A 22,503-nucleotide genomic window follows, 5' to 3' on the forward strand; every position below is an offset into this window, starting at 1 on the left:
ACCAAGCTTGATACAAGCTTTCAGAAGTATCAAGTACAGTGTTCTGAACAGTTAATTATGGACTGATATGCAAAAAAGGTTTAGGTTCCCTCTGGCAAGGGGCTTATATACATTTAGCTCTCAGACACCTGTATTAAGTGACTTCAAGTATACAGTCCTGTGAGTTAGCATATTCTTTACAAGTAAGAACAATAAGATAAATTAAGACTTACCCATAAAAAATTGTAGTGCAACATTGTCTACCAGAATATGGTCCAGAGGGACTGTGCAAAGTTTTCCAAAGTTTGCTGCCAGTTTCACAGTATCTATTTCCTGTAAGACACAGTCCAGCATATTCATAGACTTTATTCTGTAAAAATTAGCTTTTAAAACTTCTGCTTACCACAAAGCAGACATAATAAAAAGTAATTTACATTATAGATAATAAAGCAGCCTCTCAAAGGTTAGTTATTGTCACAATCACTAATAAGTGAAGATCAAGATCATAAGGTCATACTCTTATAACTATTTACCTTCTACATGGATGACTTCTGCTACCTGAAAACTGGCTTTTAAACACTGCCATTACTATAATACTATACAGGTCAAATTAACCCCAAGTCCCCCACCAATGGTGACAGTAGCATGAATTAACAAGAACTAATTTCAGAACTTGATGGCGTGCAGGTCACCACAACTTAAAGTCACGTTTGCCGAACCTTCTTCTGTTAATATGACATTTCTTGGTATTACAATAATGCTTCTGGACACAGCTGTAGAACACTTATACATTTTAACAGTTATCATGTACAAGATTACATTATCTTGGAGCCACATCTAGGCCCAATTAAGAGAGTCAAGAAACTAAGCAAAGTCAAACATACTGATTCCGCCAGCCTTAAAATGTAAGGCAAAATATTTAAAAAAGGCAAACAGAACATCAGGTTCCAAAATTTAACCTCCATTTTGCCTTGGGCTTTTCATTGAACTGAAGAGGGAAACATGTCTGACAAAAGGCAATACATGGAGTCTACAAGGCATTGCAAAATAATCAGCATTACCTTTATCAACAAGAAAAGAGATCTCTGCCAAAGACTAAGCTTGAGGCACAAAAGGTATGCACTGGAGCAGCAAAAAACCCTGAATCTAGGTGTATAAACACAAAGATGCTTTGCATCTCTGTAAATTTTGGTTTATGTCTTGTATTGAGAAGGTAAGAGTAGTTTTAAGATGTACTGACATATCTAAACTGCTAAAGCCAGAATCCAAAAAACTCTAAACAGGCAAACCTTTAGAAATTTTTTCCATACTAAAACTGCAAATACAAGACTCACTGCAGTTGTGTAATGTATCCCTATAACGGCATAATTCAAGTTGTGTTTCAAAACATGAGAATTAAAAAGCTAGACTGACCTAGTAAGTCATTTGCAATTACACTCTTTCAGAACTAAAATAATTCTAAAATACTTACTTTTCCTGACTGCAATCTCTGAATTCTTGAATCACATACTTTAATAACATATAATAAACTGTTTATTTGATTTTTTATAGTGTTGATATCTGAAAGTAAAAAACCAAACAAGATTAAGCAATGCGGATGAGTAAAACTTTTGTTCTGAAATGTTCTAAAAATATCATACAAAAAATGACATACCATATACAGAACATCAGCTTTGAAGAGAAGGGGTTTTTCAGTGTAAATACCTTACTGATGAAAATGAGCAAGAAGAAATATTTCCTCTCTTTTTTCAGATCAACTGTTAACTGACTAGCCATTAATACCTAAAGTATTACTGAAATTCAGAACCACCAGTCAGGCAAGTTTCAATTCAGTGGAATTGAACACCTAACCAAGTAGCCTATATTAAGAAAAACAAAACAAAAACCCCAAATCACACAGATGGTAAAAAGGACACGTTTTAAACAGATGAGAAGATTCAAGTTTTAACATTTTACATAATAATTTTTAAACAACAAAGCATTTTACACTATGCTGCAGAGTTTGTATTTTCTGCATTTGTTGAATGTTCTTCAGAGATCATGCTGGCAAATGCATTTCATGTTTTGTAAAACAATACAGTACTAACCATCTCCTGCTGTATCTAGAGATCGAAGATATTGCAGTTCTTCACTTGCTTTATCTTTCACTGCTTCCAACTCTCCTATATTATCACTTAATTTAATAATATTCATAAAGGCCTCATAGTTACAGTTGGAATCACGAATCTGAAACAGAAAATTCTATGGTGTGAATAATGCAAAAATGAGTAAAAGCAGATGATGCGCTTTCTCATTAAATGATTTCTTTTGACGCAGCACTGCAAACTGGCATTTTGCAAACACTTCGATGCTTCTAACCCTCCTCTTAACACTAAAATTATGCATGGGCCAAGAAAGAGGACCATGCACACAGTCAAAATATATTTCACACAACCATTTTCTGTTTTCAGGAAGGACAACAAAGACACCTGGAAAGTGTGTCAACCTACTTAATAACAATCTTGCCCAAACCCCAATCCACCTTATTCTGCTATTACCCTTCTCCTTAGCTAAGTAGGTAGAAACTGGTAAGACCACTGAAAAGGCTTCAGCTTTGCCAAGGTCCCCTGCAAGTGTACAGGCTCCCAATGTAATGGCTTCTTAGGATACAGAATTAAAAAAGGAATTAAGACATCCTACAATGTAACCATAACCTACTGGGGGGGCGGGGTTTAAGAAGAAAGCACTGAATTAATATCCTCTCAGAAACCCTAATTCAGACAGCCTTAGTAAATAGTATTCACCTATTTCAATACATACTGTTTTCCCAGTATTGGCACACGGTGAACCTGCTCAGGGGACTCAAAGAAATTTATGCTAGTGAAGGAAGGCTGCCATGCTGCTGAGATCACTGGAAACTGTGTTGTGAATGCAGCATGGAGATCAGGGGAAGGTTGGCAGCTTTACAGCATGTGCACACAGGTGCAGAGGGTTCAGTTCTAATGCTGCCTTTACCATCTGAAGCAAAAATAAGTCATTTCACCCACATCCTTTCTAAATGCTCACTTTAATATGGAAATCTAATACGTCTCTACTGCAGAAGTGACTGACATGAGCAGCACAAGCAGAGAGAATGAAGAGTGGATATCTTTGACCAAAGGCAATAGAAAATTGTCCTAGTAATCTGCTATTAAAAAAGTAATAGTACAAACAATACTTGAATTTCAAACATTCTGTAAAAAAACTGAATTTCACAGTGAAGAGACAAGTTTGGATTAACTTCTAATTCTATATTAAAGCTTTATATTTTATTGCAAGAGAATTAGTAGCTAACTAAGGTGTGCCTAGAAACAAGGAATTAAACTTCTCATTTTAGGAAATCAAGTTTTTTTCATTCAAATCTGGTGTTATGTCAAAGGTTCCAAAGGGACCAGAATTTGAGCCATCTCTACTTTTGAAGTTAATTTCTGCAACAATCTTCATTTCGTAAGAATTGCATTACATTTTTGAAAGCACCTATTCTTCCTTATCCTTCTTCCAGCACACTTACTTCCTCATCTCAGAAAGCAATTATGAAAATTAATATTTGGGCCACCACCATCATAACAGAAAGCTTTATAAACACTCAGAATTCTATCTTTGGATGCAGCTGGGGGCAGTGCTCAGTAAATAAAGAATGAGGCCAAGTTACAAATAAAGAACATGCGTAGGAGGAAAGGGGAAACAAAAATTGAAAAGCTTGGCCCACATGAGCAGCAGTATTTTTTCATATTAAAGCTAGGTTCCTGTAAGAAAAGCAGTGTGCAAACTTCTACATAATATGTAGTTGGCCGGAGTGAACAAAATATTGTACACGTACACTTGAAATCATTCCATTTTTAAGAATTTTTACTGTGACTCTAATGGTGTTTTCAGCACAGTACTTGAATGTACACTTTAAGAATAAAATGTGTGGATAAACATAGAGAGAATGTGGGGAAAGGGAAAAAAAAAATTAAGACTTGACTCCTGGCCTACAAAGGATAATAAACTCTAAGAGTAAGTTTCAGCTTGCTTTGCAAAAAGTCACTAAAGTGTGAATATTCTATTTTTGTTAATTTTACTACATATTATTTCTTTAAAACATTATTTTTTTTGCAGGTGCCTTAGACAGATGTTGAAGTAAAGACTTTGTTTCTTCCCATTCAGTTAAATCATTAAGAGTTACCACAAATATCCCTAATAAAATCCTCCCTGAGATTCTTCGGGGAGGGGGGAGTGGAGCAGAATCACACAACTTTTCATTCTGGAGGCCTCTTAAGCTTTAAAGGACACACTGAGAAGAGAGTCAAGGAAAAAGAAAAACAAAAAAAAAAACAAAACAAAACAAAAAACAACAACAACAAAAAAAAAAACAGTCAAAGGACTCAGCTTTACACTTTGCCATACATCTGTCCTCAGTCAGCCAACTTTTTGCCAAACAACCAAAAAATTGAATACAGCAGCCAGAAGTTCACTCTGCCTGCCAATATACCCACTGGTAACTTTTCTACCAGATATCTATCTGCCATGATTACAGAAAACACAAGTAAAGCTTTATACAAACGTATTCTGGAAATAGCACTCCTTTTAAACATCATAAATCTTACCATCCATATGACATACTGATTAATATAATCAGGATCACTGAGCTGGTTTATTAATGGAAGAAGAATTCCTCGGGAGAGGATTTCCTGAAAAACAAAGCAACATTTTTATACATGTATTCATAAAATCAATACAACTGCAACTATTTAAAAAAATCACCGTGTAAAGGCTATGTGTAATGTGTAATTACAGAAAATAGTCAAAAGGCACTAGCACATTCCCTACTAATTAAAATTAAGATGTTAATATCTCAACAACCTCTGTTTTATCATCTTTGTCTAATGTTGCTAGAGCTAAAAGAAACTTCAAGAACACTTCACACAAACCGTTCTCTGCTATTGAATACTTTTCAAGATTGTACTGCATTTAAAATAACCTAATATTAAATTAGATCAATTCTACAAAATAAAATAAGACGGCCAGCTCAAAACTAAAATTTTTGATTGTATTAAACAAAAGAATTGGGATGGCTTTTAGAGTCCATACTTACCCTGACAAAGTATCGCATGATCTTGTTCTGGAAGTCTCCAGGAGGTAGCAATATATACAGTAAAACCTCACACAGATCCCTTAGGAATCCTAGGGACAGAGAACAAAAAAATAAAAACAAAACTCAGCACAATTTTATATTCTGTTGTTTCACATCTTATCTGATATCATAAAACCAACAGATAAATCCTTAAAATGAAATTCAGATACGCAGTCATATATATTCTTACAGTCCAAGCATCACAGTAACACCTTTGAGACTGAATATAAAAAGCACTAATGAAAACCTGAGACAGACCTAGAGTCTCAAAACCAAGACAAAAGAAAACCAAATTCCAAGAACAAGAAAAAAAAACCTAACTCCAAGGTATTTTCCTTATTTACAATATACAGGTTTTTTGTCCCCTCCTTTACACTTTGCCCAAAAAGATAAACTGATTCTTTTAATGAAGACTATGGAGGAGTGATAAGGAAAGCAGATCTAGCAAAAAGCAACAAGAATCTGGAAAGCCATCTCCTGACTCCTAGAAAACACATTTCTACGTTAAAATTAATCACAGAATCACAGAATTCTTCCAATGAAAACAGGAATGGCTACATATGTACATAATTATAGTATAGCTTTGAAAGTCACATGCTAAGATTTCATTATATTTCATATTGTTAACACAACTGTTAGTTTTTAATTTTTTCCTGCTATACTGAAATAACTTCAGAAGATAATATTGAGTTACCTTCTTCATCTTTGGGAGAAGTGCAGACTAGATCACGACAGACTTCTTTTTCCATTTCAACTTCAACCTCAAAGAATGTATCTACAAGTTCTTCAGCTTGGTCTATGCAAAAGAAAAGAAACATACATTTTTTGTAAAGATCAAAAACTTGAGAGTACATTTTAATTATAAAATAAAGCTAACTATATTTCACATATGTAAGATACCTGCCTACTCAGACTCAAATCAAAAGATATTTAAATTATTACAAACCTTTCATCTGATCACCTTTCTCTGCTATTCTTTGCTGAGCTTTTCTGAAGACTCGAAGATGAGTGCCAAAGTCATCAACAAGTCGTGTAGTGAAGTAAGGCTGCCAGTCTGTTTCCTTTGACCTATCAGAAAAGGGCATCCATGAAAATGAATTATTTTACCCTGAACACAAAGAACAATAATAAATTTCTACTTCTCCTTCATCCCTGCCAAGAACCACACTGAGAGCAAACATGGAAAAGCATAGAAATAAATCAGTGTCCTAATCACCTATTCACTGAAAGCAAATAAAATATTGTAAACCACTACTCTCACACCACATTAATATTTATGCTTGATTTACTTTAAGGCGAACATTAATATCTGGAAATAGTGTTCTGATTCATGATATTGTCAAATATCTGTTAAAAACCCTGATATAAACAGTCTACAAGCATCTACAACCTAAAACTAAAATACTCCCCAGGTCTTTTCTAGCCATACTTTCTATCACTTTTGGAAGGCATCTAAATAAAACTATTTTCTTCTGAATTAGCAGATATGCATGAGTGAGAAAACATGTTTCATTTGAAACTACAAGCAACCTAGTATTGTCAACAATTGATTCCAGAGCTTATAGAAGACGCTGTTAGCGTGGTTTCTGACAATACACATAGATTTGCATCAGAAAACAGTTACTGTTAGATTTGCATAAAGGCATTTCATTAGTGGTATGAAAAAGATGCAGAGATACTCTTGTGATGTCTGTGACTTACTAGCCAAACCAAAAAGGCACTTGTGAGTTATAAGTTTAATGAACTAGATGTGATGGCTTTTACTCTGCACTAAGTATTCTACTACCTGAATTCTCTGAGATACCTACTCTGTTATAGCAAAATCCTTCTACACCACTTCTTTTTTTGTGTTTTTTTTTCCCCTCACCTGCTCTTTTTTCCCCCCTCAAAAAGAGAGAAAGGGATAAGAAACTCTAAGAGAGGGAAGCCTACGGCAAAATATAGGTGTGGACACAAGCAGAGGTGTGTCAAAGGGCAATCAACCAAAACCATCAGTCCTCCAGACCTGCCACCCACACAATCAACAAATCACATAAATACACTAGGTGGCAGCCTTACATCATTCTTCCAAACGCGCAACTCAATGAAAAAAAAAATACCCTGCTATAGTCTTTATCTCCAGAAGCTCACAGGGTATATGAAATTAAAGATGATGGTACTAATCTAAGATTGCTACAGCTATATCCAACTACAATCATTATAAATACACCAGACAATTTTCTCTTAACAACAACAATCAGCTGCTGCAGCCATGTGAAACTGATCTGATTTGTACAGAACAGCAGCAGTGGTGGCTATTTTTGAAGAGCTCTAGTACCGTAGGAAAAAAAAATTAAATCTGCTATAACTTGACCTGTTTTGACAAAAACCCAGTGCTTGATACTGTTCAATGAAGTAGCTTCACCAAATAGACAAAACCATGACAGCTGGGCAGCGAGGTCCATTTCATGAAAGCACAGGATTGTTTGCTGTAATGTACTGTTTATTTAGCCTAGTTTTCACTATTGCCAACACTGTGTCCTAAGATTTCCATTATTTCATAATCAGTAAGGTTTTATTATAGTGAATTTTTCCTAGCATTAAACCTAGCTCTCCATCTTTGACCCTTTTTTGCCAGAAAAGCACACTGACCTGCATTTTCAAGTCAACAGAGGCAGGAGATAACACCACCTCAAAATTGCTAAGAAGTTTATTCTATTTAGGTAACCCACAACCTCTTCTGAAGAGCAAACAGGTAACAATCAGCACAGTGGGATTAATACCTGAAATCATTACTTCGTAAAGAAGTTGGATATAAAAGTATGTGGTACTTTGGCCAAGAAATCAGCCATAAAAGATGATAAAGAATTTCCCAGACAAGTTGTCTGACTTCCTGCTACTTGATTAAGCAACAGCAGAAAAAAACATGGGACAATTAACAAACTATCCATTTGTTCTGAACCAAATAACTATTTTTTAAAAGGAATTACATATGTGACACATCATTCCATTGCCTAGATTACTATTCCTTTGAAAATACTCATTGTTCTTACATATTGAATAGCAAGACCACTTTTAAAAGTTCTCTATCAGCTCAGATATTTGAATTAAAGGCTTACAGATTGATTTATGTTGGGAATAGCCCTGCTGTTTCTATGAAACAGACCTGCATATAAAAAGGTGATGATTCATGCAACTCAATGCTGAGAAACAGTTATCAGTCATTTTAGACATTGACCAAAATTTTTAAAAGGCCATTTTGCAAAACACCATGACTACAGATGTGGTCTCCATTCATTTCATAAGGGATCGGCAAAAGACTGTAGTTCTTAGATTATGATCTTTAAATTTTGCATTTTTTTCTGCAAAATGCACTGAACTATGCCAATACAGAAAAATAAATCATTTTACCCTACAACCCGGACGTATTTGTCCGCTTGCCAAGACAATGTACTGATGTAAATACAAATAATCTTACCTGGCAGAAAACTGAACAAGTGCATACTGAAGAGCCTGCCTGATTTCCAGAAGAAACGATTCGTCATCACTTAGTGTGTAATACCAATACTGCACATAGTCTCTCAGAGAAAACTGGATTACCTGAAATTGGAAAGGAAAAAAAGAAAGATGAACTAATGAATCAGTGACAACAAAATATAAAATAGCTTTTTGCTCCTGATAATGCAACAACAGTCTTCTTCAAAGGTTAACAGTGAACCACACTCCCCCTACCATTATGAAATTGTGAATGGAAGAATACAGCTTATGTAAATTGTATTCTGAACTGAAACCTCTTTTTCATATTGGTTTATGTGCATTCATCACCGCTATGCTGTGAAACTACAATAGGCAGAAAACAGACTCAAATATCACCCAATAACCTGGCCCATCCTCAATGTATTTTTACTTACCACCCTCAAATATGATAATATTTTTCAACTTCTATTTGTCCCTCAACTACCTAGACATTACACACTCAACACTTGCAAAAATAAAAATAGGTTAAGTAATCCTGGTTAGAACTTACCTGCTGCAAAGGCTCATCAATTATATTTGCACCTGTCAGTCTTCTGTCAATCTTAATAGGTCTGGCTTCACGTTTCATTTCTTCTATGCACTTGAAAGAGATTAGGAAATGTAACTTTGCAGGTTTTAGCCATAAGTAAAAAATAAGCTCTACTGTTTATGATATATGTATACTTCCAGCAACAACTTTATACAACATTAATTGTTTGGGTTGGAAGGCACCATTAAAGGTCATCTAGTCCAACCCCCCTGCAATGGGCTGGGACATCTTCAACTAGATCAGGTTGCTCAGAGCCCCCTCCAACCTAACCTTGAATGTTTCCAGGGATGAGGCATCTACCGCCTCTCTGGACAACAACAGTATCTGTATTTTTCACTATATAGTAATTAATGGTGAGGAATTAACCTGAAAACCCTACTTTCTTACTGCAAAGGTTCAAGTTCATTAAAATACTCAATCAGAATGAAGTAAAACTCAAAACAGTTATAAAGGAGGGACAGAAGGGAACATGACAGCAGTACAAGATAGTTTGTGGATAGGATCCCAGTTCCATACTTGATTATGAACTTCTTGTGCAATCTGAGGCAGGTAGTTGTTCAGTTGGGTTTTTTTTACCCCTCTCTCAGTTTCTTTATCCATCTCAGTTTATTCTATATGCCAGAGAGAAATTACTCTTTTTTTTTTTTTTAAACCATTGCTACTTGACAGGTGACTCTGAGAAGTTATTTATGAGGGGGTAAAAAAATTATTTGATAGAAGGACTTGCAACACATACTGAAAAAGAACTCTTTATCAGTGCTTCTCTGAGTGGACTAATATAGTGTCCTTCTACAAAGTTAAGATGAAATCTACAATAATCTCCTTTATTTTCACAGAAATAACAACCAACAACCTACACTATTGTTCAAAAAGAATAAAAAACAAGTTATTTTATTCTTTGATCTAGAACGTTGGCTATCAGAAACACAGAAATGCCAAAAACCATAAATGAAAAAATTATTAACCATATGTCCAGTGTTTCTATTCTACATGACTCTGCCTAAGTATCTCTCATTCAAACCAGTAACAGTGAATGGCAGAGAATATTGGAGGCCACAAACCTTCCTCCTCCTACTTAACCAACCCTGTATCACAACACAAAGTATTTTGTTGCAAAATTCTGTATATCTTTTAACTTCTAAGACAAGAGTACAGTTCAATGCTATTTTAATATGAATAAAGTTGACTCAAACAATACTCCAGCTATATAGTAATGAATTTGCAAAATGTTTTTTTTTTATTTTCGATACTGAAGACAAAAGTAAAAATATTTAATAATTCCTAAGCACAGCATAGATCAAATTGCCAAACAAAATTGTTAAAAGAGTTTTGAAGTGTGAGGACTACGTGCATAAAACCACATTTGAAAAAAAAAAAAAAAACACAGAAGAAAAAGCAGCAGCAAAAAAAGCAGCAGCCAGAAGAAAAAGAGGGACAGAGAGTAAGCAAGGTTACTTGGTAAAAATCTGAATTTTTAGCTATCAGCCTGAAAAGGCTGATAGGATTCAGGCTTGGGTCTGGACTTGAAGAAATCATCTTTTCCAACCTCCTGCTCAACGCAGACACAGCTACAAGGTGAGACCATTCTTTTATATTCCTTTTTCTCCAGTGAAATATTTATGAACATGCAGTATAATATCATTTGCTTTTGATATGTCTGAAGATATCGAAAATTTAGAATATCTGCTTTTATTTCATTGCAGCTACCTCAACTGACTGCAGTTCTCACTTGGAAAGCATTGCCAATTTTAAGCCTGGCTTTCCATACACTGGCTTAGAAGACAGACTTAAAGGATGGACCCAACTTACATGAAGAACACTGTCCTATTTGACTGTCACTTCATACACAGTATTAGTCTGACATACTCTACCAGTATTGAATCATTAATTAGGAAAAATGAGTATCACTTGTTATTGCTAAATTTGACACCTACTTACTTCACTTGAAGCACGTAGGAAGCACTTTCAGGGAATGTGGGACATACACTCCACAGAGATGCGCACAGAGTGAAGGCTCCACACGCACATAATTGCAGTGACTGAATAGACTTCAGACTTTTGCTTCGCTGCACTAGTAGATATTAAAGTCCTTTTCTGAAACTATGCTAGATAACTGAAATATGAAAAATGCCACTATTTTCCAAATCGCATACTTGCAGTCACAGGCTTTCGTGACTGGACAAGAAACAGGGGATCTACACATCTGCATCAAATCCATAATATAGCATATAACCAACTGACTCAAAAAAATCAGAGACCCGTCAGGGATCAAATATGCAACTAGCACTTCTAACAGAAATAATTTATCTTATAGTAATTTGGCAATTTTATATCCAGCCTACAGTAACTCCACGTCTTTTGGATAAAGCATAAAACACATCAATTATGATTATAACTGGATGCTCCACACTTCTGTTAAAGTTGGATTGAAGCTATAATTTTTATTGAAAATGTCATTCCAGTTAACAGCTCAGAAGGCTCTAAACTTGCCTTTCATTCAACATTATTCTAATATAAACCCGTAGACAATTTTGTATCTTACCAAGGCAGTACACTATGACATCGAGCACATTCCTGACAAAAGTTGTGTAAAAGAGACATGCAAAACGAAAATCAAGTCTAATCCTAATCTGTAAAGCTCCCTGCATCTATGCAAACAAAACCAAAATACCAGAAAGGTAAATAATCTTCCATCAAACCTACATAACCCTTTCTCCTTATTGTGAGGCATCCAATACATATTCGCTAATAAGTATAACAAGCAGCAACCAAGGAAACCTATGTGCACCAAATCCTGTGTATCAGAGTCTGGTACATTCTAAACATTATTTCCATCCACGATTTTGGTGCTTTGAATTATAATTAATTTCTTAAAAATCAAGCATTTGAACATACATCTTAGCCTAAAAAAAAAATCCCAAACGAAAAACCCTTAAAACAATTGATAAAACTCTGCCTTTGAGGAAAAGAGTTTCATATAAAGAACCCATATAATCAGATTACTTCTCAAAATACAATATCACAAAGGAATTTAATATTGAGGAGAATTCCGTTTGTACTTGGTTCATGGAATAAGCATAACATATAGACTAGCCACTTGAAAGAGTATTCATTATTCAAGACCACCTAGGGACACAATGGTTTTAAATATGAAAACAATTTCATGTTAAAAATATTTATTTCCAATAAAGGTAAGTCAGCAGAAATTTAATACAGAAATGGCAAATAAGAATCCCAAGTAAACCATACATTTGATTTTGGTTAGGACTCACCTCTTCTTGCACTGCTACTGAAAAGCTCAGCTAAACTAGCTAATGCAATTTTAATACAGTGGCAAAAAAAGAAATACAGAACATTATTGTAGAAGACAGATTTCAGTTGGAGAACAACTTCAAACAACATTTGGTAAGCCAGCTAAAAATAAATACCTTTGTCCTACAAAATTCCAATCCAGAGATTAGTCAAGGCAGGTCAGCTGAGAAAAGTGACGTGTCAATAATCCACACTCAAATCAAGTCAAACCACTGAATTTGCAAGGATTTGGGGGGGGGTGGGGGTGGGGGGGGGATATATCACTAACCAAACAAGAAAATACGAACAAACAAACCCACGACACTTGATTCTTTCACAAAGCAACCAGAGTATACGTATGTACTGAGCTCAAAGAAGTAACGTCAACATAAAAAGAGTTTCAGTGATGTAGCGGAAATTTAGGAGACAGAAAAACTTGTAAATCTGCTCTCAAACCACGAGACATAAGCAACACTCCACAATCCATCTAATATAGGCACTAAATTCTATATAGCACCAAGAACCTTAGTCCCCTAAAATGAGGTTTCATTGACAGAACAGAATCATTAGTTGATTGCTGACTTGCCCTTTTTCAGCCTTAAACTTTATATTTTTCATTTGGACCCGTGACATTACTTTGCAGTTTAGTAAATACTTAAGTTCCAGCTTTACCTGAACAGATTCAAAGACTTAAGCGAAAAGGCCAGCTACCAACTGAGATATGAACCAGTCAGAAAAGTTTTGTGATTAGAAAACATACTGCTGAATCACAAAATAAATTTCTTTCTACGTGCTACTGATTAGCGAGTTGAACACCCCCTGCACTTTCACAGACAACATGAAGTGTAGTGACCTGACAGCTAAGAAAGGGCAGGATGTTCCAGTCAAAACAGTCGTGAGATTAAATACAACATAACTAGCAATCTCTATTCTGATGAGCACAAACGGATTAGGCCAAGATATATGTAAATTTCTGAGCTGCCAAGATGTGATTTATGAACCAATAAAATTCCTAGAAATTTTATCTCTTGGATATTAAGAATTTATTCTGTACTAAACAGATTTATCCAATTATGAACCCTGAGTTTAGGTCCATCAACCAAAATGACGTGTCCATTAACAATTCAGGAAAAAAAAGAAGAGTTGAAAATGAGAACCCACTGCTGCTCCACATTTACCTATGCATTTCCAGGATTTCTGCTTGGTCTTAAAGATAGTCAAATGTAACTTCTACATCCCTGAAGTACTGTAAATCTAAACTTTATTAACAGTTTAATCATCTTAGTTATGCAAGCAACTTTCTGACCACAAACAACCGAAGAATCATAACTGGAGAGACTAAAGATCCAGTGACGGATTAATCCTAGTCATGACAATATTCCAAGAAAAAACAAGGGGTTACCACTCCCTCCCAATAAAAACAATACATACAAGTAATCTAGAAAGGAACAGTTTATTAATTCCCTCACAGATAATAGCCAGTTACATCTTACTCATTTCTCATAATGAGGCCAGAAACAATATTTGAAACAAACTCCATAAATGCTTAAAAAGCTTATATTTCAAAAAGGAAAAATCTTGCATTTCATTTGTACATTGCAGCTGACTCCAAACATAAGAGCAGGCTCTTTTACCTTGGGAAAGGGGTACAATTCTTAGATTAAAGCTGATTATTAGTGTTACTCTAATTTTCAGGTTATAAAATCTGATCTAGAAGTTAAGACCAGTAAACTCTCCTTACCTTAGGGATCCCAACTGATGTACAAGGAAGAAACGAATGTTCACACTGCTCAAGGTATTTTTCTGAGTTGCTTTTTCCAAATAAAAGAGTAACCACAAAACCCCTAGAATGGAAAAAGAAAAAGACCAGCTAGAACAACAGTCATCTTTCCTCTCCCAGGAAATATTTCACAGCAAGATATAAAATGACAACATATAACAATTCTCACTGTTTACTCTCCTAGTACAGTGCTCTTTCACGGCGTAGCATGCTGCTCAAAATAACTGACACAATACTAAGTATGAAGTTTCCGAGTCTTGTATTATCAGTCCTGATATATTCTTAACACATAGCAGATCTATATAGCACAGTCTATACTACACAGCCTGCTACATGAGAAGAACCTGTGATGGCACGCTACCTATGCTCACCAATATTTGTACACAGAAAGAGGGGTACATACATAGGCTGCTCTGGCTGTATTTACACAAAGATTCTCTTACTTCAACACTATGAAGAAATAAACTCTTCAGAGATACATTTAGGCCACTGCATTGTGGCATAAGCCACAAAAACACAAACCAGGAAGAAACTGAAGTAGTAAGACTAGTAAGTAACTACTGATTGTCTATATTTCAATGAGAAGAAAATTTTCCACTGGGAACTTACTTTAAGCTGCAAAGAAAAAAATAAAAATAATAATAAAATAAGAACAACAACGACAAAACAGTGGTCCTGCCAGGCTGCATAAGAACAGAGTCAAGGAAAAAGTCTAGAGGATAACTCAAGGCATTGAGTTTTTGGGAGGGTGTGAGTTTTTTTGGGTGTTGGGGTTTTAATCAACTCAGCACATTAAGTCTGAACAGATGCACTCCTGGACCATTTAGAATGTTAGAGCAGAAATTCATTGTCTTCTTCCCTCACAATTCTACAATGATATTTAAATTATGACTTATAGTTAAGTAGGACAGCAGTTAATTTTATTATTGTTTTCTTTATGATATAATGAAGGCATCAGGGAAAAAGCAACCATTACAAAAAGTTCAGCCTTGCCACAGCAGCAATAATTTATTTGCAGGTTATGACACTAGGGCACAAAACCGCATAAACACAAAGCTGGGTTTACTAAGAAAGAGATGAAAAACCTAAAGGCTCTGCTAATTATAGCATAATCAAAGTATGTAGCTTTTGAAAAGCCAAGCATTTAAAAAAAGAGAGAGATTATGAAGTTACTGCTGCTCAGACTAGCCTTGGGATGGCTAAACACGCATAGGTTTTTTGGTTGTTTTTGTTTTGTTTCTTTTTTTCTTTTACACAAATTTCTACGCATTCAATTTAAAGGCCAGATCACCAATATTTGCAACCACTGGAACTCACAAAGTTATTCCATCCTCGAAACTTACTGAAATAATACATTCTATTAATATAGACTGCTGTTGATATATGATACTCACATTTTACCTTGGTTAGGAATTTTATTCTGATCATATGCGATTTTGAAGGCCTTAATTCCCAAACTGGGAATCATTCTTTTTTACGTACTCCAGAGGTTCAGTAATTCAGAAGCAGGGAGGTGGCCACTTACACTTGAACAACTCCAGGATAAAAAAACACCCCAAAACAAGCAAACAAAACCAAACACACTAGACAATTATTATTGGCAGCTTAATAATGTCTAAGAAAGTTTCACTTGATACTCTGATTCTCTTACAGCTATCTCTAACTGTCAAACACATGTACTTTCTACATGAGGGCGAAAAACAAAAGCAGGTCTAATGGCTCTTCTGCTCCAGATGCCTCCAGACAGCTTTAAAGTCATAACACCAATGGTGCTAGCAGCATCATAATCCAGTTCAAGGACAAAAACTTGCTTAGAAAAATCTCAATATTACTTTCACTATACTTAAACGTTAACTAACACCTGGGGGGGGGCTTTTTTGGGTTTTTTTTTCCTTAAATTATTTTCTTAAATTAAGTTTGGGTTTTCTCTTTATTATCTACCACTTTCCTATTAGGAGCCTCTGGGTTCCTTTAAAGAAAACTGTATACCCAAAATGCCTTTTTTTTTTCTTTTTTTGGCCAAAAATCAGTTTTATCTTCAAACATGTATCAGCAACTTTTCATGGGGGCAAGGAGGGGAGAGGTCCTTCCCTTCTTTTACTCAAAAGGATTGACGCCTTGGAAACAACTAGCTATAGATTATGCATCTGTTTTCTCTAAAATGTTATGACATTTCTAAAGTTAATGACTCATTAAAAAATACTAATATGTTACCAAAATAATTTAAATATATGCTCATGTTCTTAGATGCCTCTAAGTATTCCCATTTTTAAGCTAGAAATACTAGGAGGTTCTACCTCTATAGCAGAAATTAATGTTTTACACTTAAATTTAAAATCTTGTGTGCATTAGAGGTACAGATTGCCTTACCATTCATTGCAAATTATCATCTAATTCATCAAGAGGATATTTAACACAGTAAATGAGAAATCATTTTAGTCTCTTCTCTAAATGAGTAGAGCAGAAAAAGGAAAAGGTTGTATTTTACTTAAATTTTTGTTGTTAAGTTTTTCTAAAGATTATTGGAAGACCACCGTTTCACAGGGACAGAATAACAACAGAACAAAGGTGGCAGATAGACAAATTTATCATTTTCCCATCAAGTCTGAAAAGTAACAGCTTTAGCCAAATGCTTTGTAAAAGTCAAAAAGCAGCTGCAGAACAGCTCCCAATTCAGTCAGCAGTTAGAATCAGTGTAGGCAGCCAGTCACATATATACGGACGTGATTTAAGTATCAATAATCATTGATGTTTTTCGCCGACAGAGCAAATTCCTTTAAACAGCAAAGCAACTGACGGTCCAAGACATTTCAGTTCTCACAACATTGTAAGCCTAAGGCTATTGGCAGAGCCACAATTCACATTATTTTTATTTTACTTCCTTCGGACTGAAAGAGGGAAGGAGAGGAAGTAAGGTAAGGTAAGAAACATACATGGTACAAAAGAAAAGCCAGATAATAAGACATGCCCAGCACTCAGGTTAAGGGGTTTGCACCAACACCTAAAGTAGAGGCAAAAAATATTTCATGAAGATTAACATTTTGTAATAGTCTTGACTACAAAGGTTAAAGAAACAAGATCTATCTTTTGCCTCCTGCTTTTGGTGGAAAAAGCTCAGTTCCCCAAGCAATGTGTTATCAGATCCTGAATTGAAGAGGGATGTACTACAAAACAAAAAAAGCTAACATTTTATAGATCAGTCTTGAATCAAAACAAAATTAAAGACAACTTTTGATTTAAAGCTTTTATTCATACACACAAATGGCTTCGGTATCCCTCCATGCACACAACAGTACAGTTACTACAAGCTATCTGTGTAAGAGGAAACACACAGTTAAAAGTAAATCTGAAAGAAATCACTAGATAGCACATAAGAGAAGTGAAACTGTATAAACAGATTGATTATGTTGATGCAGCTATGACATCAACATTATTTTCCTTCACAACTCACTGGCATATACTTTAAATGTTTAGATCAATACTAAGGGTGCAACCAGCTACAAAGCAACATTTTCTTTTGACACAACTGCAGAATAGGACAGAAGCTGAGACTCCCAGGTACTGGAAGTCTGAAACTCTTGCTACAGAGTTGTGTAAGAACTCCAAGTTTCAACATAAAACTGTACCATAAAAATTCTTGTCCAAAATTGTTATTTTGCTCCAGCTAAGGGTACTGCAAATATCAAGGAAACTGCTACAGTCATGAACCAATGTTCATTTTTATTTTCTTAATTTATATAAATGATGCTATGATATATAATTGCTAATCATACTTCATAACGTTAGTTTCCGATTGTTTCTAAGAGAAACAGGACCAGGAATTTTACTAACTTCACGGGAATTAATTCAAAAAGAAAAAGCAGACAAGAATAATTTAGAGATAAATCTACTTGACCTAATTAGCATTCACGGATCTGTATGCTGAACATGAAAATTTAAAGTAGGTGTGTCACTTTGGAAAAGATTAACAGCGTAAAAAAGGGCCAGAATACAGTGTTAGCCAAGATGATGTGTATGTTAGAGTAATGAAGTAACGACATTCTACTAGAAGGGCTGAGACTTCATATCTGTACACATAAGTAAACACATAATAGGAATATGGATACAAATTCTGCTTTAACGTATATACACTACCACAAGATGAATTTATTCTTAAGATCATCAATGTTCACTGACTAGCTACAAAAATGAACCAAAACAGCAAAAGAACCCCAAAGTGCTATCAGAGCTGACTGAGAACAAGTGAGCCCAGGCACCAGAGGCAGTCTCATGGTGGCAAACTGTAGCTGACTTCAGACGTACTCCATGAGAGACTGGTTTGACTGTAAGCTTTGCAAAGCCAAGCAACTGAAATTGAGCAAGAAGGAAGGATAAGCTTTTAAGAAATTATATCCCACATTATTTTTCATACTGCAAACACTAAGGAAGCTGTAATAAAAAACAGTAAATGGAAAAATTCCTGCCCTTTGGACGAACCCTTTGCCTTTTGCCCTGGACAAACAGCCAGCAAAATATGCCAATCACACATGTATCAAGATTTAACAAGACAAAAGCATTTGCTTAAAAGTTAGTTTTACTTTAACTAAATTCTCACTCTAGTAGACAGACTATTCTGATTTCTCAGAGATAGAATTCCAAGTTTAACACAGTTGAAACCCAAGCATAACAGCTCTAATTCTAGCCACTAAACTCCATTACATTTTTTGATGAGACATACACGAACACATACATTCTGTACTATACCCAATAAGTATGGTTAAGAGGGTGTTTCAAAGGAAGGAAAAAAAAATATATTAGAAGATAGCCCAAACACCCCATTAGAAGTCAAGTAGGTCTGGGAGAGCCTAGAAATGTTTCTGTCCTGCAGAGTAGTCTTATGAGTGAGAGGGCAGAGGAATATCCCACTAATACATTTAGATTTGGCATTGAAAATGAAAGTTTTAATGGTTACAAGGCAGACACGGTAACATACAATGTAATAACGGTGCTAAAGACTATGAAAACATCACCTCTTTGCTCGCTTCCAGTCTATAGACAAAGTATGAAATGTCTATAGCTGCTGAACTCATCTACTTGTTCAAGAAGTAGCAAGATGGAGCATCATTTCCACACACCCAGGAAAACATTCACTCACTTTCCTCATGAATTAATTCTCTTAGATAGGAAAGCGAGATTATGATAAGGGGACATAATTACTTCATAAGTACCTGGGAAAAGAACTGACATGGTAACACAAAGTATTAACTGACACTAATATTGGTTTTATGTGAGTATCTCTCCTCCAACTCTCATTATAAATAGCTACTTTTTTTTTTTAAATCAGAAATCTTTTTTTTTTGTCTGGGCAAAGGTAGTATAAGCACTATTCAACACCAAAGAAAAAAGTTACTTTTGATAAAACTGAGATATCAAGTAAAAAACCTTGACTCAAAGAGTTGCTCAAATATAGAATTATTAATTACACAGAAGTCACTTCAGATTTTCAGAGCAAACTATTTGTTAATATACACATTAAAATTTAACTTTCATAGTAAATTATACAAAACACTAAGTAGTATACTTACCCACCCACAAAGCAGAGGATATAAAATGCAAAGTAAAATATAGCGAAGGGTCCAAAAGTCACTAGAAAAAGCACAACGCCAAGACTTCCCCATCCCCATATGGAAAGACTGGTCTGTAAACAAGAACACATGGAAAAGGAATAATTAATAAGATATTCATACAACTAAGTCTCCAAAGCCATATTTGTAGTTTCTTTCTTCTACAAAGCTTGATACATTTTAACTAGATATGAAGTAAGTTGTGCTTAATGAAGTAAAAATTATGTTTTTAAAAGCATATTGCTATTGAGTTACATTGTGGGCTAGTAGTCCAGTTTACCCAATGTTAGAGCATTTTTCTTTCAAATATTGTTAGTCATCACTCACTTCAGATGCAACTATCACCTTTCAAAGTGTCATTTCTTTTTCTTCTCTATTCTCATTTTGTGCACTTCTGTTTCTTGAGATCTTTTTTCCCCCTCCCCATGAAATTGTCCGCTGCTTCCAAGAAAAATGCAGGCTTTGTAACAGAACAGGGAGAGATTAATATAACCTCGCTTTACACAATCAAACGTGTGATTTTCCACAGCCAAGCGACACTATTTCTTCTCTAGATCAAAGCAGTTGCAAGACCAACAGTGTCCCTTTCTCCAGCCAAGTCACACATGAGTCAGCAGATGCACCAAGTATTTTGTGCAAGTTTACTTTTACTCTTCCCTTTAAATAAAAGGGAGGAACACTTAAGAAACCGATTACTACCTCTAACAATTTTTACCATAGAAATCATGAGCATTCAAACAGTTCTTTGAAATATCTAAATACAGTCCTGTTTTAAAATCAGGAAATTTAATCTACAAAAAGACAGATCCCAGATTAACATTTCCTCCACGCAGGCATTATCACGTTCCTAGAAGAGATCTGCCTTAGCAGGCAGGACTGACACTTCAGCAGTGGGGGAGACAAGGGTGGTCTGAAAAGCCCGTGGTGCAGCTGAAGTCAGCCACAAGAGCATCTGTGGGGCTGGTGGCTTACGTAACGCAGGAAGCAAAACTTCACCTGCGCTGGCAGATTCACCAGGACAACGAAAAGAGTAGCAAGATTCAGGCTATTGTGCCGATACCTTTATAGTGTAACCTATAAGTGCATTCATATATGCATATATATACATACACACTTGATCTATCTAGAGAGACAGACAGATGTGTGTATGTATGTATATATACATACATGCAGGGTAATCTAAAAAGCAAAGTAGTGAAAAACTGATTGAACTGAGCTACAATAATTTTGGACCTTCACAATACTGCAATGCAGTCAACAAAGATTATATAAATTTAATTCAATCTAGTCTGTAGTTCAATATGGAAAGCATGTTTCAGCCAAGTCCCAAGAGTGTGAAACCGATGATGACAAGTATTTATAGGCCACCAAAACTGTTCCAGCTCTAAGGTTCTCAACTTTTCTTTTTTTGTTGTCTAATTTACGCCTTTCTTACCAGTGATCAAATGACACCATGATGGGAACTCAGACAACTGCTATGTCAACAAGTAACACTAAGAAAGTATTTAAACAAACTCGTCTTGCAGTTTGACATTTAGAAAACAAGCAGGGATCGAACACCACATTTGCAGAGAGCCCTTTTTTAGCTTTTAGTATGGAGGACAGGGGAAGCTTGCCTACAGCTCTTATTTCTCTAAGGGACTATTTAGATTTCATCTTTCCATCTTAGGCATGGGATTTAGAAAAATCAACTTCCTCAAAAAAGTTTTTAAAATCTTATAAACAATGAAAAATAATATAAAATAAGGCTCCTACGTAAAACAGCTTTGGTTCTTCTCTGAGAGCAAGACATCAGACTGACCAGAAGCAAAATCATAGCTCTAAGGAGAGACCTTCCATAGATGTAAATTCTAATCAGAATAATTTAATTCTTTCTAGCTTCTTGTAAGTTTAATGAAACATTGAGATGAAATCCTATTTTCTTCCTAGTTAAAGTTTCTTAGCAACAGACGGAGAAGCAATACTGACTTTTTTCTTGGTGTTTGAGGCTGGAAAGAATTACACTCATGTACATATTTGTGTGTTTAATTAAAAGTGTAATTTGAAAACTGGATTGCAATTGATTTAATTATCTTTAAGCTGGAAAAGTGCTTTACTAGATGATATTAGCCATATAATCCACATAGCTAAAATGCTGAAGAACAGTGTTACAATAAATAAAAAAAAAATTCTTGGCCACAGCTGAGTAGATTTTGTTGACTCATAATAAGTAAATGCAGCAGATAAACTGCTTGAGGGGTGGGGACGAGAGCGACAAGGAGAGGGACATGGAGTTAAAGAACCTGGCAAATACAACAATTAACTAAAAAAGGCGTGAGCTGTCATTATATATCTACATTTCAATACACAAAGAAGATTGCTCATAATCATGCCCTCAGAAGTACATTTTAGAACTTCTGCAGAGCCCTACAAGCAACAGAAAGATATGCATACGGAAGATAACATTTAATCGTGGCCTTTTTTGGTCAAAAGATCAGTATACTTAATGGCATTATTCAAAAAAGCAGAGTTCTAAATATGGGATAAGCACGCTACATGACTTAAAAGTTTAATTAAACTAGATAGCAGGATGCATACTCAGAGTTGGATGAATGCATAATCAACAAAGTTCTGTAACTCTAATAGATAAAACAGTCACCTTTTGTCCTACACTCTAGTTTTGCATTTTACC

General features: G+C 35.2%; 1 protein-coding gene across 6 annotated transcripts in view; it reads right to left on the minus strand.

Annotated features, from left to right (window-relative positions):
* The window catches only part of SNX13 (sorting nexin 13), a 71,027-nt gene that overhangs the window by 30,240 nt on the left and 18,284 nt on the right, over positions 1 to 22,503 (minus strand). For 3 of the 6 annotated variants that reach the window (XM_075082975.1, XM_075082971.1, XM_075082973.1), the window contains exons 2-12: positions 19,794 to 19,906; positions 14,191 to 14,293; positions 9,120 to 9,209; positions 8,571 to 8,692; positions 6,060 to 6,181; positions 5,808 to 5,909; positions 5,075 to 5,163; positions 4,587 to 4,670; positions 2,067 to 2,220; positions 1,451 to 1,539; positions 213 to 312 (exon numbers count right to left, since the gene is read on the minus strand). In XM_075082975.1, coding sequence (XP_074939076.1) covers positions 213 to 312; positions 1,451 to 1,539; positions 2,067 to 2,220; positions 4,587 to 4,670; positions 5,075 to 5,163; positions 5,808 to 5,909; positions 6,060 to 6,181; positions 8,571 to 8,692; positions 9,120 to 9,209; positions 14,191 to 14,293; positions 19,794 to 19,906 — 1,168 coding nt within the window. The remainder of the gene's footprint in view (positions 1 to 212; positions 313 to 1,450; positions 1,540 to 2,066; positions 2,221 to 4,586; positions 4,671 to 5,074; positions 5,164 to 5,807; positions 5,910 to 6,059; positions 6,182 to 8,570; positions 8,693 to 9,119; positions 9,210 to 14,190; positions 14,294 to 19,793; positions 19,907 to 22,503) is intronic. The other 3 variants (XM_075082972.1, XM_075082969.1, XM_075082974.1) reach the window with 2 other exon arrangements.

The sequence above is a fragment of the Phalacrocorax aristotelis genome, chromosome 2, assembly GCF_949628215.1.
Source record: "Phalacrocorax aristotelis chromosome 2, bGulAri2.1, whole genome shotgun sequence".
Classification (NCBI taxonomy): domain Eukaryota; kingdom Metazoa; phylum Chordata; class Aves; order Suliformes; family Phalacrocoracidae; genus Phalacrocorax; species Phalacrocorax aristotelis.